At 55.1% G+C, this 14964-nt stretch overlaps 1 protein-coding gene across 2 annotated transcripts; it reads left to right on the top strand.

The window, feature by feature from the left end:
- Positions 1-3411: 3411 nt before the first annotated feature.
- TM4SF5 (transmembrane 4 L six family member 5) lies at positions 3412-14428 on the top strand. Of its 2 annotated transcripts, none has more exons than XM_084806945.1 (5): positions 3412-3652; positions 11767-11847; positions 13008-13147; positions 13560-13752; positions 14263-14428. In XM_084806945.1, exons 1-5 carry the CDS (start codon positions 3479-3481, stop codon positions 14275-14277), a joined length of 603 nt encoding a protein of 200 aa, XP_084663071.1. In that variant the 5' UTR covers positions 3412-3478; the 3' UTR covers positions 14278-14428. The 2 variants fall into 2 exon arrangements, with proteins under 2 accessions (XP_084663071.1, XP_084663070.1); XM_084806944.1 differs by having other exon boundaries at positions 14042-14428.
- The last annotated feature ends 536 nt before the right edge of the window (positions 14429-14964 follow it).

Here is a 14964-nt window from a genome sequence, read left to right as displayed (position 1 = left end):
CACCTCGTCCACACCCTCAGGCCTCGACTACTGGCATGCATCCAACCCGACCGGGCGGGACGGCGGTCTGGACGCCTCCAGCACTGGGGTTGCACTAACCGGAGCCAAAGCAGTGACGAATGGGAGTGCCCTGATCTTCGGAGTACCTTGCAAAATTGCTGCTGCATGTCACGGAGGACACAGCCAACTCTCTCACTATGTGGAGCAGCTCCGCGGGGCCTCATGGTGACGACGCAGCGGAGGTGGAAAGAAAGGCTGCTTGGGCACGGGCGCCACAAGGGGCTGCACACAGTGTTCAGTCACTTCCGGCACAAGGGCCCCTCTGCCTGCACTCCAGCCGTCGTGGAACCATGGCGTAGCAGGGCTGGAAGGGGCCTGCAAGACCATCGAGTCCAACCCCCTGCTCAGTGCAGGAATCCAGGTCAGAGCATCCCCAACAGACGGCTGTCCAGCCTCGTCTCGAATGCCTCCAGCGTGGGAGAGCCCCCCCCCCCCCCCGCCTCCCTCGGGAATTGGCTCCATTGTCGTATTGCTCTTACAGTCAGGAAGTTTCTCCTGATGTTCAGCCGGAATCTGGCTTCCTGTCACTTGAGCCCATTGTTCCGTGTCCTGCACTCCGGGATGGTTGAGAAGAGGTCCTGGCCTTCCTCTCTGGGACAGCCTTGCAAGTCCTTCAAGAGCGCTATCCTGTCTCCCCTTAGGCTTCTCTTCTCAAGGCTAGACATGCTTCATTGTCATCCCACTTGCGTCATTGCCCTCAGCTCAGGTGTACCCCAAGGAGCTGCCCAGCCTCTGCAAAGCAGGTGCTGGATTATGTCCACCGCCTGGGATGTCACCATGTTCCACAGAGAGACCAGGCCATTGACAGGAGCGCCAGCCGTGCCAGCAAGAAAATCCCCCAGAGCCCCCTGGAATCCATCAGGATCCATCAGCCTCTGGGTAGATCTTTAAAAAAATGTAGTAACTGTTTTCATTCACATTCTGAACAACTTTTCACACCAGCACAGTTTATACAAACAGATTCCCCACACAGTCAAGACAGAAACAAACAATATCTACATGTCCAGAAATACACCAGATCAAAAATAACTGAATGGGGGCAGATCCTCTGACCAGGCGGCCCACCCTCATGGAGGAGGAGAGCCATGCGCAGTCTGCCCCCTGCGGGAGGTGGCATGGCCAGGGCCAGTGAGCATATGTTAGACCCCCCCTTCAGATCGCCCTCCTCTCGCCTGGCTGAGAAAACTGTGTCCAGAGCCTGTCTGGCTACATGTGTTGGGCCAATGACGTGGGACAGCCACATGGTTGCCACGGTGGCCATGAAGTCCTGAGCTACCGTGGAACCAGTGGCCTTGGCGTGGATGTTGGCATCCCCCAGAAACCTTGGCCTGGGAGGCCTCAGCACCAAGCCTGAGACCGTCTCTGCCAGGCAGACGGAGGGGCAGCGGCCCAGCAGGATCCCTGCTCTGTCCCGGGCCTCAGCACAAGACATGGGCCCCGGAGACCGGCACTCAGGCAAACCGGGGCCGGGCAGAGAGGGGACTCCTGCAGAGGGTGCCCCCCATCCCCCAGCCTGGGTTGGCGCTGCACTGAATGCCCAGGTGGGCACAGCAGGGAGAGGCTCACTCCTCCCCATTCCACCCCCCAGTCTCACTCAGCTTGGCCCCCTCACCCACCATCACGTCGCGGAGGGGCAAGGCTTTGTTCTGGACGTCCCTGGCATGCAGAGGCTGCAGCTGCACCCCTGAGGCGGGCTGGGGAGGCACCCAGGACTTTGGGCTGAGGGGAAACCCGAGGAGGAGGCAGGCAGCAGCAGCCTCATTGCTCTTCCCCATAACCACCAGCGCTATCCCTCCCGCTACTCAGGACCGCACTGAGAGGGCCACCCCCGCCCCTCCCCAGGTAGCCGAGGGATCCCCCAGGCACACAGCAAGTAGCCGGTCAGACAGGAGAGCCTGCCCAGCCTCCAGCCCCCACCCCGCACACTTAAGCCTATCACACGTGCGGAGCTGGGCCGAGGCGGCACAGCAGCTCCGGGCCTTTTATTCGCACCGTTTTTCCAGGGGCCACAAAGCCTCCCAGGAGGGGCTGGAGGCTGAAATGGTTGCGGCAGTTTCCCTCCACCCTTGCCCAAAGCCCCTCCTTGCCCCCAAAGTCCTGCCCCCTCAGAAGGGAGGGGTGGTATCAGGTCCAGGGTGTGGGCAGCAGGCTCCTTGGCGAGGACACTGGGACCAGGAGGGATGGAGGTGGGCAGAGAGCAGAGGCTCCCTGGGCAAGGGCCAGCCCAACCAAGGCACGGCAGGGCCAGAGGCAGAGGCAGAGTCCAGACAGGCAGGGGTCAAGCGCCAGCCAGGCATTGCAAAGGTCAGGCATGCCCAATCTGGACCACACTTCTGCCACCACGCTGACTCCTGTTGCTGTGGCCAGGTTGGAAAGAAAGAGGGCGATCTTTATAGGACACCCTGAGGCTCCCAGCTGGTCTGTATTAGAGGACCTGGGAGCACCTGTTGGGCCAGGGCCTAATCCTGCAAACAATGTGAGCCAGGCTGCCTTCTATGTCTGGCCCCCAGGTTGAGCTGCAGAGCTTCCCAGACTGAGCAGATCCTCACAGGTGTGAAGCAAGGGAGCCTGGCGTGGAAGCTGCAGCTGCCTGGGACTGAGTTGGGCCTGGAGGATGGGATCATAGGATCATAGAATAGTGGGGCTAGCAGCGGCCTGAGTCCAACCCCCTGCTCAGTGCGGGAATCCAAGTCAGAGCATCCCCAACAGATGGCTGTCCGGCCCCGTCTTGAGTGCCTCCAGCATGGGAGAGCCCACCGCCTCCCTAAGGAATCGGTTCCAATGTCGTATTGCTCTGACAGGAAGTTTTTCCTGATGTTCAGCCGGAATTCACTTGAGCCCATTATTCCGTGTCACATACTCACATTTGTGAGCCCTCCCTCACCTTGGAGCCCTCAGACGACCTGCTGTCTGGCAGCCCTGGCCCCTCCGTCCAAATGTTGTACCAAGGGTGGAAAGGACAAAGTTGGTGCTACTGTTCACTAACGTGAGCATGTAACTCCAAGCATGGGCAGAGGGGAAACAGCACATGATGCTTCCAAGAGGATGTTTGTGTTCGCATCTCCTGCCTGCTGGAACCGAGACCAGCACCATCCTCAGGACAGCCCCTGCAGAGAGGAAGAGACACATTTGGCCCAGAGGGGCTGGTGGCCCAATAGGAGGGCATCCAAAACTGGGCTGGATGAAGGTGTGGGGCGCACGACAGCTGGGCTTCCTTCCTGCCTGCATGCCGTGGGTCCCTCCGGGGCGCCTCTCCTCCACAGGCTGCCTTGGGACCTGCCTAGCGTGGAAAGGTAGTGCTGCGGGGGGGCGGGGCCGGGGCCGGGGCCGGGGAGTGCCACATCTCAGCAGGCCCTTTGCCCAGCTTATCTGTGCAGAAGCAGCTGCTCTGGCCTCCACCCCAGCCCTCGCCACCACCATGTGTACAGGCAAGTGCTCCCGGCTGGTGGGCCTGGCCTTGGTGGCCATGGGCCTGGCCTGCATGGTGGCCAACATCCTCCTCATGTTCCCCAACGCCCAGCGGGAGTGGACGCCCGGCAAGATCACCCTGCAGGTGTGGCTCTTGGGGGGCCTTGTCGGCGGCGGCCTGATGGTGAGTGGTGCTGGCCTAGCTGCTGCTGCCCCAGAGAGCACTGGGGAAGGAGGGATGGGAGCAGCCCGGGGCGGTGGCAGGGCAGGGCTTGTCCGCGCAGCTTTCGAGGGGGAACAGAACCTTCCCTCGCTTTCTCTGGGCTTGGCAAAGCGGGGGGGGGGGGTAGACAGCCGGGAGGTGCGCGCCCAAGGGGGCCCTTTTCGCTCATGCTCAAGAACCAGGCTGGGGGCTGGGAAGAATTCCCCCCAATGTCTGCTTCAGGAAGAGACGGGGGGGCGTCACTTGTAGCAGGTGGCTTGGCTTGCTTCCTTGAGTCGCCTGGCTTGGAGGGATTTGCTCTGCAGGGGCACTTTCCTGCCCTGCCCCACAGTCTGCTACACTGGAGGGGGGTGGGACAGTCCGGATTGCCTGGGATGATCTGGAGCGGGGCGGCCCTGGAGGGGTGGACAGTCCTTCCCCACCGCAGGATCCCAACCCTGTGACTCAGAGGTAGCTGCAGAGCTGCTCCCCCAGCATGGATGGTTGGGGCGAGGAACGCACTTGCAAGTGGCGGGAGGCACCCAGGAGAGGACCCAGGCGTCCGGCAGGCTCCCAGGCTCCCTGCTCAGCCCTCCCATCTCCATGCAGAGAGCACCCAGGGCCCCAGCTCTGCCCCCGCCCCCCCCACTACACTCCTCTCCTCTTGAACTTTGAGCACTGTCCCTCTCCACCTGTGGCGGGAGGGAGGCAGAGGAAATAACAGAGGCTCTATCTGGCCTGTGAGGCAGGTGGAGATACGCGGGGGGGTGTGTCAATAAACGGAGGTGACCTCTGCCCCCACCAAAGCCATCAGGGAGGGAACCGAGGCACATCAAGGGAGGGGAGGAGTGGGGCTGGCAGGAGCCACAGAGGCTCAGGAACAGGTTGCTCAGAGGCCTGATGGGGGCATGGGGGGGCCTGGGGCGCTTCGCCCTGTGCCCTTGAGTGGTGTTGCACAAAATGCTAGTTTCGCCCCCTGGAGGCTAGTCCAATTTGCTCCAAAGAGGAGAGTCAACTTCAGGCTGGGTCCAACTCGATTTTATTGTTTGCAAACAGTTCGACAAAGGAGCTCACGCTCAAAGCAGAGTCGACCCTGGGCAACCTCCGCGCTACAGTTTTATCACTTAGCTTGCATTCCTCAGCCAGCGTGTTACTTTTGATTGGTTGCCAGCGGTTTGCTTAGCAACCTTATCTTAGGGTTACTATCTGCTCATTCCAGGCGTGCGCAGCTCTTACAGTACTATGTGCTGCTTAAGACACATACAATGGCTTTTAGGTTACATTTTTACTACAATTCCCCCCTTAAAAGGCTTTTCTCAAATTTATACTCTCTTTGGTCCCGCGGTGGACTATGCACTTAAAGGCGCAAACTATTATTGCTGTGGCATTGATGGTTTTCTCTAAACAGCAAGTGAGGCCTAGGACACCTTTGTTTTAGCTACTAGAATGCTGACAACAAAAACACTTTTTTTTGAACTTTTGGAACTCAGTTTTGTTCCGTTCATCAGGAACCCTTGAAACGAGAGCACCCTCTTTCTGTAGAGCTACTTGAGACCTTTCAGGGGTTCATTATTCCAACGGTGCCCTTCAGGTGGGTCAGCTGTGTGACCCTCTCTGGTGCAGGTGATGCCTTTATTCAGTGTGATGAATCCACTTCTTTTCTTTGGCGACTTTCATAGTAATGGGAGTGGTAAGTAGGATCTGAAACAGACCTTTCTGCTTCTTGGTAGGTGGTTCATCTTTCTAGGACTGGATTAGCACCCAATCGCTGGGATTGAGATTATGCACTGGAGCATCTAAAGGCCAGGATTGGTGCGGTGTCGCAAACCTGTGAAAACAAAACAGACTGCAAAGCAGTAACATAGCCCTGAATCTTAAAACTTTTACTTTTAAATTCATATTTAAGCTATCAGCCATAGGTAATATCCGAGGTGGGCACTTATGGAACGTTTAAAAGGTGTCAATTTAATACTTCCCTTGGGGGCGCACCATACTTGAGTCAAGGTGATTGGCAAGGCCTGTGGCCTTTCAACTTAATCTTTAAACAAATTTTAATGAGCATTGTCTTTAAGGTGCGGTTCATCTTCTCAACTTGACTTGTAGATTGAGGTTTCTAAGGGGGGTGTAGTTTCTAGTTAGTTTGTTATGCCTGGGCCACTACTTGCATCACTTGTCCAACAAAATGGGGCCCCCGATTTGATTCACTCTCTTTAGGTAACAAGAGCTTAGGGATTACTTTTTAATAGGATCTTGGCTACTGTCTGAGCGGTGCAGTCAATTGCTTTTATCATTACTAGCAGGTACCGACAGCCATGAGTCTGGGGCAACTCTGAAAAGTCAATTTGAAATCTCTGAAAAGGATAGTAAGCGCATGGGCGACTTCTCATTTGAGCTGGGGGCTCAAACATCTTTGAATCATTTTTGAGGCACAAAGGGCAGTTAGCCACTGTTCTCAGGTCTTGGTCTAACCTGAAGGAGGTGCTATCTGCCTCGGGCGCACTCAAAATCGGGGTGCTAAAGGGGGATGATCCCTTTATTAGCTAACCATAATTTTTGAACTTCTCAATGAGCGGCTTCAAGCCTGCACAGGTGGCTTTCTTTAGAGGATACTGCCTCACGCACACAGGGCTCTCCCTTTTTAAAAGAAGATTTTAATTTGTGTTATGCATTTGGTCGGGCAGGGGTTCTGTCTGCCCACACACATGGATTAACATTCTCTAAAATCTCAGTCCCTTTGGCCTCTGACACAATCTCGATTGCTTGAAGGGCCATTCGATAATTTGAGCCCTGCATTATTGGCAGCTGTACTACAATCTGATTATCACGGAAGAAGATTTTAGCTTGCAGTTTTGTTAACAAGTCCCGCTCCAAGAGGGCAACCAGGTGTGCAGATGAAACTACAAAGGCATGTTCTAGTATGTTATTTCCAGTCTTCGTGAGGAGGGGCTTACACAGGGGCAATTTAGTTTGTTTGTTTTTCCCCTTTAATTTTTTTTATAGTTACATGCTTTCCACTTTCTCTTGCCGCGGGGCTTCACAGGGATCATAGAAAATGTGGCTCCAGTATCTACTAGGGCTTTACAGTCCTCGCCACCAACCCTTACTTTTACCTTGGGATTCTCCCGAGCGTTTGTTCGTAGGGTGGTGGCCCTTCAGCTAGACTCCCCCCCACTGGAGGACCCTGCCAGCATTTGGCAGTCTTCAGGGTGAGTCTCTTTTCTCTTTTCTTTTAGCTCTGGACAATTTTTTTTCCAATGTCTCTTCTCTCGGCAATACGCACATTTATTGAGCCTCGGTCGGCCCTTTCCTTTTCTGCCCCCCCCCCCCCCTCTGGTCACTTCTGTGTTCTCAAGCTGCTGTTTATATCTCCGCCCATGGTGGCTGCCAGCATTGCCTTTTCCTTTTTCCAGGAATGGCACTTTTTTATGTGCTTTCATGTGCACCATAGCTCTAAAAACTTCATGATCTGGGGTCTGATAAGGCTAAAGCAGGCGGTGATATTAAGGCTTGCTTCAATTTAAGAAAAGCCTTTTTTAATTTTAATTGTCCACTTCTAGTGGGTAATATTTTTGTTAAAGCTTCATACGGGGGCTTCACCCCTTTTTATGGCTACTATAGCCTCCCTCTTGTAACAGGCACACTTATCTTTTGGCTTGCCTGTTCTGCAAATCATGTTTTAAATTCTCTGTGCCATGCACCAGTTTTAACTCTTTGTTTTCTCTGCAAGTTAGGCTGTTTGCCATTGCTTCGAGAGAGACTTGCTTGCTTAGATCTTACTAATTTTAACGACACAAATTTGGAATAAGCTTTCTTTCTTTTTTAAGCCTTTTTGTCTGCTACTTTCTTCTGCCTTCTTTTATACCTTTTTCATATCATTAAAATCTAACACCATGACTGGAAAACATTTGTTTTGTATAGTAGGGCATGGTGGAGCAGATCTAACCATTATACTGCTCCTCTGACTGCATGGTCAGGGCCCATCAAAATCAAGGGAAGGGCGTTCTCATATGTGGAAAGAGTTCCAAGCCACCATTTTTGCATCGGCAACTCCACACTGCATGAGTTTTGGCAGAGTGTCAGGTTTGCCTCTGAGCAAATGGAATGTCAGAACAGTTCAGATTTTGAGAAAGAGCTGGAACACATGGGGCAGGAACTTTCTTAGGCTTCAGAAACACAGCTGGGCTTAGAAGTATCACGGGAGAGTGGGGGACTCTCTCTTTCTCACCTCTTAAGTTAAGAGAATTTGCTGCCCCCTTTTTAAAGGGAAACTAACTTTCGTAGTTTCTCTTTGAACTTTTTGAAGGCTGTTTCCTTTGTAGTCTATGAATCTCTATCAAATTTGTATCTGTATGCTTCATTAGGGTAAATGAAATCAAAGCCTTGGAAATCATAGAATCATAGAATAGTAGGGTTGGAAGGGGCTTACAAGGCCATCGAGTCCAACCCCTTGCTTACTGCAGGAATCCAAATCAGAGCATCCCTGACAGATGGCTGTCCAGCCTCGTCTTGAATGCCTCCAGGGTGGGAGAGCCCACCACCTCCCCAGGTAATTGGTTCCATTGCCGTATTGCTCTAACAGTTAGGACGTTTCTCTTGATGTTCAGCTGGAATCCAGCTTCTTGGCACTTGAGCCCATGATTCCGTGTCCTGCACTCTGGGATGATTGAGAAGAGATCCTGGCCTTCCTCTCTGGGACAACCTTTTAAGTACTTGAAGAGTGCTATCAGATCTCCCCTCAGTCTTCTCTTCTCAAGGCTAAATATACCCAGTTCTTTCAGTCAAATGCAGCTTTTTATCTGAGTGTTGAAATCACAAATCAAACTGTACACTGAGCTGATCACAAACAAACACACAATCTACAACAACGGGAGTTTAAGGCTATGACAAGCCTCACAGTACTTTTTACGGCAAGTCTTTAACTGGCCAAAGTTCCAGTCCATGTGCAGAGTGCCTCTAACAAAGAACGCTTTGGGCCATAAAGAAGGGATGCGTTTTAACAAAAGCTCTGTGTCTCTTTATCAGTTCGAATGGGGAAGGTGTAACCTTACACCTCTTTTAGATTCCTCCACAGATAAGAACAGAGCAGTGCTGCTCAGCTTTCCAGATGTGATGCTTTTCTTGTTGTTGTTGTTGTTTTTTTTTGCAAATCTCACTCTTTTGTCAGGTCCTCACAGACACCTTCCAGCCTCTCTGCTTGCTAAGGCTAAACCAGCCAGGGCGAAGGGGGGTTAGGCAAGTCCCCCTTGGCTCTGCTCTGAGCAGGCTGACAGAGATAAGCTTACACAGACCCTGATATTTTAAGAACTTGCTCTGTCTTTGTTTCTTGATTTTGCCACAGTCTTTAAGTCGTCAAACAAATCTCTTTCTTCAGAAGTTGCAACTTTTTCAACTGCTTTTGCTTCTTCTAACAAACTTGGATACGGTGGCAGACAAACTGTCTCTGGCGGGCCCCCTCCCTCCCCCAACAACCTCTCCTCCCAACCTAACAGGCCGAATCAGACCGGGGGGAGCTCAGGGCACCTTGGGCAGGGTCTCCCAGTCTTCAAGCTCCTTCCGTGGGGCTTGAATCGGGGGGAACAGGGGCTTTGGGCTTCACCTCGGAGCATACCATCATGACTTTACAATATTGAACTTCATATTCAACCTTTTCTCACCTTCAGTGGATTTTGGTTGGCACTCATCCAAATGCTGATAACCTCACCTCCCTGAGGCAAATTTATCTCTCACTACTTGATTCAGACACCACCCGGGGTCTCTTGCCCCTGCGGTCCTTTGCCAGTAACACATTTACACATTTACACTTCTGTAACTAAGGGGGATTCTTTCTGCACCAATTCAACCACCCATCAATATAGGCGAATTGATCCCATTGCCCATTATTCACCACATTTTTATATACAGCATTTACAAGATTTACACCAAAGGATCCTATGTCTGGCCAACTAATTCCAAATGCTGGCCAGTCCAATTGACAGTGTAACCAGCTTGCCTTTCGACATTTTAGTACACGGAGTCTGACAAACCTCAGACGCTTGACTTTGCTAAAGTTCTTTAGCATGCATCCCAAGGGAGTGGCAGAGCTTTCTAAACGGGAGCTACCCGCCCCCATTGTGCCTACCTCTGTTTGAAACCATACACGGAGCCTGACAAACCTCCGACACTGACACGGAGTCTGACAAACCTCAGACGTTTACACAGAGTCTGACAAACCTCAGACGCTCCGAAGGCAACTCAAACAGAAAGACAGAAGGGAAATCAAGTACTTACTCCGCCCAGCACCCTAGTGCCGTCTCTTCAGACCCGTTCAGCCTGGTTGACTCAATCAATGGAGTCTACGCCTTTAACCTCCTGGGTGTCCCGACCCCCGTTCTCTGGTGCCGTGGCAGACCTCAAAGGCGGTCCGGCGCGCCCCACAGGCACCTTCGCCGGTTCTGTCGTTTGACCCCAGGGTGGTCCAAGGGACTCCTGGCTGCTCGCCAGTTTGTTGCACAAAATGCTAGTGTCGCCCCCTGGAGGCTAGTCCAATTTGCTCCAAAGAGGAGAGTCAACTTCAGGCTGGGTCCAACTCGATTTTATTGTTTGCAAACAGTTCGACAAAGGAGCTCACGCTCAAAGCAGAGTCGGCCCTGGGCAACCTCCGCGCCACAGTTTTATCACTCAGCTTGCATTCCTCAGCCAGCGTGTTACTTTTGATTGGTTGCCAGCGGTTTGCTTAGCAACCTTATCTTAGGGTTACTGTCTGCTCATTCCAGGCATGCGCAGCTCTTACAGTACTATGTGCTGCTTAAGACACATACAATGGCTTTTAGGTTACATTTTTACTACAGTGGTGGGATTTCAGAGCAGCCCTTCCTGGGGAAGGGAGCGCCTGGGAAATAGCAGGCTCTTTCAGAGGAGGAGGGCTCCGGAAGGCCGCCCCCGAATCCCAGGTGCCCAGGCCTGCTCCGATCCTCTTCCTCCCCTCCAAAGCAGCAAAGTTCCACAGCCCCCGCCCCCCGGACTGCGGTCTTCATGCCCCGAGCGGCTGGTCCAGCAGCACCTGCCTCCCTCGCAGGGCCGGCCAAGGCCTTTTGCTGGCTGAGGGGAAGGACAAGATGGCACCCCCCCTTTGCTGGAGAAAGGCCGGCTGGGCCGGCAGAGGAGCCCGTCTCCAGCTTCAATGGCGGGGCAATGCCCCCCGTGGGGCTGGGGCAGCAGGTGAGCTCTGGGGATGCGGGCAGGCTGACAGCGCACAGCTCTCTCCTTGAGCAGCTGGCGGCGGCCTCCCAGCATGCCCCGGAGACACCCCTGTGGCGCAGCCCCACTTGCAGGCCTGCGGACACTTCTGATTGCCACACCCGAAAGGGGCAGTGCAGAGCTGGGACGGGGCATGCAAGGGCGGCTCAAGTGGCCCAGGGGCTGGAGGGAAGGCCGCAACATCAGGGCCCGTTCAGCGTGGGGAAGGTGAGCGAAGGGGAAGCACGACCTACAAAAGCGTGCCTGGCGGGGAGACAGTGGCCGAGGAGGCATTTTTCTCCGTCTCCCATAATACTAGAACCCAAAGGGTCCTCCCAGGAAGCTGACAGGTGGGAGATGCAGGACAGACAAAAGGCAGGACTCCTTCACGCACCGCAGGGTCGAACTACGGAGTTCGCTCCCACAAGTCGTCGTGATGGCCACCACTCGGGATGGCTTCAAAAGGGGGCTGGATGCGCTCCTGGGAAGGAGGCTCTCCAGGCCATTGGTCCTGAGGGCTCTGTGCCGCCTCCAGGGCCAGAGGCAGCGAGCCTCTGTGCGCCAGCTGCTGGGGAGCTTGTAAGCTTCCCGTGGGTAGCCAGCCAGCCACTGTGTGAGCAGAATGCCGGACGAGACGGGCCCTGGGTCTGGTCCCAGATCAGGGCCCTGCTTCTGCTCTTCTCTGCTGCCTGAGGCGACGGCCTTACCCTGCCCAGCCGGCCTCACCCTGCCCAGCCATGGGGCTGGCCCTGCTTCCTCTGGCACCTGAGGAGGTCCCCAGCCATCGGCCAGTCTCTCCCCCCTGCACACACACGCGCAATTTCTGGGGCAATGTGGGATGATGCCCAACAGCAGCTCTGCTTTTCTCCCCACCCCCCCAGGTCCTCTGCACCGGCTGCTCAGCAGTGCGGGCCGGAGGGAAGGGCTGCTGCGGATATGGATGTTGCGGGAACCGATGCCGGGTACGGATGCTGGAAGCGCCCCAAGTACTGGGGGGGTCAGGGAAGGGGCCTGGGGGAGCCGAGTGTGTCTGCCTGTTGTGCGTGTGGACAAGTGAGAACCAGCCAGCAACGGAGAGCCACTGGCCCCGTGGGGGAGGGGTGGCGCGGGGGTGCCGCACTCCTTCCTGGCCATCCAGCCTGCATTTTTAATATATCCAGATTCTGATACTGGAATAAGTCATGCAGCTCGCGCGTGTGCGTGCGTGGGTATAACGCCGCTCAGCTTTCCAGGCCTGGCCAAGAAGGACGCGCTGGGGTGGAGCTGAGGAAAGAGCAATTTGCCAGATCTCCTCCACACATTGGGTTGGATCCAGGCTCAGTCGTGCTCAGTGGAGACCCAGTGAAATCAATGGGACAAGTAACTCATGACTAACTGAAAGTCTCAATGATTTCAAAAGGTCTGCTCTAAGCAGGACTAAATCCAACCCAATGAGAGCAAATAAAAAACTGTTCCTTAGGTTTTTAGATGATTTCCCAGTTTCTTATGCAGTTCTGAGGTTCCCGTTTTGAGTACTTGTTGTTCACAAACATTGTTTTTAATCAGCATATTTTTTGTAAATAAAAAGGCAATAAAGATTGGTTTAATAAAAGAGAGAGGGGGGGTTCTGGGGCTCACACTCCCCCCTCTGCCCTGGAAGACCCCCCCTTTCAGGTTTTTGATTTCTGGGCCCTTGTTTCAGCCACTCACTGATAAGAGAAAGGCACTATGTACAGACACAGAGGCCCTGGCATGGTTCTGAAGGCTCACATGGCTGGCTGTCGTTTCTTGGTGACAAGGTGAAAGGCCTCGGGTCATTCCCAGAAGTGCCACCTTCTCTCTTATGTTTTTGCAAGTTCCACGGTTGAGCTCTAGTGTTCAAAACAGGTTTGGGGGCACAGAGTCCTGCCTCTAGGTCCAAAGGAGAGTTAGAGAGTCCAGGTTCAAACCCCCTTGATCAGTGGAGGAGAGAGCTCAATAGCCTGGGTGCTGCCCGGGGGGGGGGGGGGTCTGAGATCAAAGAGCCGCCACCACAAGCCCAAGGTGGTTGGAGCAGAAGGGTGTGTGTGTGTGTGTGCGCGCACGCGTGCATCTCTATCTCCCTCCCTCCCTCCCCCTCTCCTCCTTCCATGCCACTCTGCAGATGCTCCGTTCGGTGTTCTGTTCCATCTTCGGAGGCCTGGGGGCCTTCTACTGCGTGACGGTGTCCTCAACAGCCCTGGCAGATGGGCCCTACTGTGAGACATCAGTCAGCAAGTGGGGGTCCCCCTTCAAAGATCTCGGGTGAGGAGGAGGAGGGGACAGGGAAAACCCATCCACAGGTTCTTCTTCCTACAAACTGAAGCCATCCCTTAAGCCACCCCCATCCTTCTAGCCCCCATCCTTGATACCCGTCTCCCCAGTTCCCTACCTCCATTAGGGTCAGCCCTCCCCCCGCTTCAACACTACCCAGAGGGAAGAAGAGGTGCTGGAGCATAACGGGGCCTGGGAAGGAAGCGTGCGCTCTCTGCTGTAGTAGCCCTGCACGGTGCAGCATGGGGTGGGACGCATAGAATCATAGAATAGTAGGGTTGGAAGGGGCCTACAAGGCCATCGAGTCCAACCCCCTGCTCAATGCAGGGATCCAAGTCAGAGCATATTTATGGCACTCCTCAAAGTCAGCCTTACCACTGACCATGGCTCTCCACATACCCAGCAAAAGCTACCTGAGCAACCAGACGCTGTGGGACCTGTGTGTGAACCCGCCCAATATGGTACTCTGGCACATCGTCCTCTTCTCCATCCTGCTGGGGCTAGGCCTCCTGGAGCTGGTGCTGTGCGGAGTGCAGGTGGTGAATGGCCTGCTGGGGACGGTGTGTGGGGACTGCCGCAAGGCCGCGGACCGCGAGGTGAGGGGGCAGGCTGAGGACCAGGAAAGGGGGCGGGCGTGGTGGTTCTGGGACACACCGGCTTATGAGCTGGCACCTGGCGGGGAAGCCAGGCGGGGTGAAGGCAGACAGGGCCATCTGTCTATCACTCTCTACCCAGGAAGGGTGAGCCAAGCCAGATCACTGTCGGAGAAGGGGCCCAAGGGGCTGGGGTGGGGGAGATCCAAGTGAATGGAGATTGCCCCCATAACTAAAGCAGTTGAAGATTGCCCCCACCACTAAACCAGTCCTTCTTTCCCTGCCGTGATAGCACCTGCAGTGTTTGTCTACTAAGGCTGCTGATGGCCTCGCAGGCCCCCGCCCTGCGCCCCGCTCCAGCGGCTGTGGTGTCTGTGAGCACCCCACGGCATCAGAGCAGCTGAGCTGGCAGCCCAGCAGGGCTCCGGGGCAACCAGCGCAGCCACTTTCTCTCGCCCTCCTGCTGATGTGCAGCCGTGAGTTGCTCATTGCCTGTTTTGGCTTCTCTGGCAGGGCGAAGGCCTGTGAGGCTGTGGGGGACCCGGCTGGACCGCCTGCCACTCATGCACATGTGAACGCCCCCCAAACTCCCTGCCACCCCTGTCCGAAGCATGCGGCCTGCCTCGAGTGCTTGGCTGCTCACTGCAAGATGGAGGAATAAACGCTGCTCTCCACTGTAGCGCCCGAAGGCCTGTTTGGGGAGAGGTGGGGGGCCTGGGGGGCCAAGGGGCACATTGGTGGGAGGGGTTCGGCTCTGTCCCCAAGGGGAGGGGGCTGCCTGCAAGGGAGGAAGATGCCCACAGACCCTCCCTGAGGTAAAACCACAGGGGCTGGGGGCAGAGCAAGCTGGGAGCCCTACATCCAGCTGCCCACAATGGCCAGCCAGTGGCCTCTGGGAAACCCACAAGCAGTGTGCCAGTTGGGCAACAGCCCCCCCCCCCAGTTTGCCCCCAGCAACTGGTAGCTCTCAGTAGACTCCCTCTGAACCGGGAGGTCCCATTTTCCTACGAGGGCCAACAGGCACTTGTAAACCTCCCCTCAGATCTTCCACGTGGACACCCCAACACGTAGGTGTGGGGAGCAGACATCAGCTGGGGCGGGAGGGGAAGGCTCACGGGCACATGTTGCCTGGAAAGGAAGCGGCAGAGGTGGCAAAGGGCTTCGTGTAGTGGAGGGGCTGGCCAGTGCAAACAAAGCCGCCCTGCGCATGGTCAG

Source organism: Heloderma suspectum, chromosome 6, assembly GCF_057233095.1.
Source record: "Heloderma suspectum isolate Gila_16-S chromosome 6, 16-S_ref, whole genome shotgun sequence".
In the NCBI taxonomy this organism is placed as follows: Eukaryota; Metazoa; Chordata; class Lepidosauria; order Squamata; family Helodermatidae; genus Heloderma; species Heloderma suspectum.
Note: the sequence above shows the minus strand (reverse complement) of the source record. Positions and strands in the feature narration are given on the sequence as shown.

What these genes read in the sequence shown, in the direction of transcription:
- TM4SF5 (XM_084806944.1), top strand. Translation starts at nt 3,479, where the DNA reads ATGTGTACAGGCAAGTGCTCCCGGCTGGTGGGCCTGGCCTTGGTGGCC. An exon ending in TTGTCGGCGGCGGCCTGATG is followed by an intron (nt 3,653 to 11,766) that starts GTGAGTGGTGCT and finishes CCACCCCCCCAG; the next exon opens with GTCCTCTGCACCGGCTGCTC. An exon ending in TCCCCCTTCAAAGATCTCGG is followed by an intron (nt 13,148 to 13,559) that starts GTGAGGAGGAGG and finishes CCACATACCCAG; the next exon opens with CAAAAGCTACCTGAGCAACC.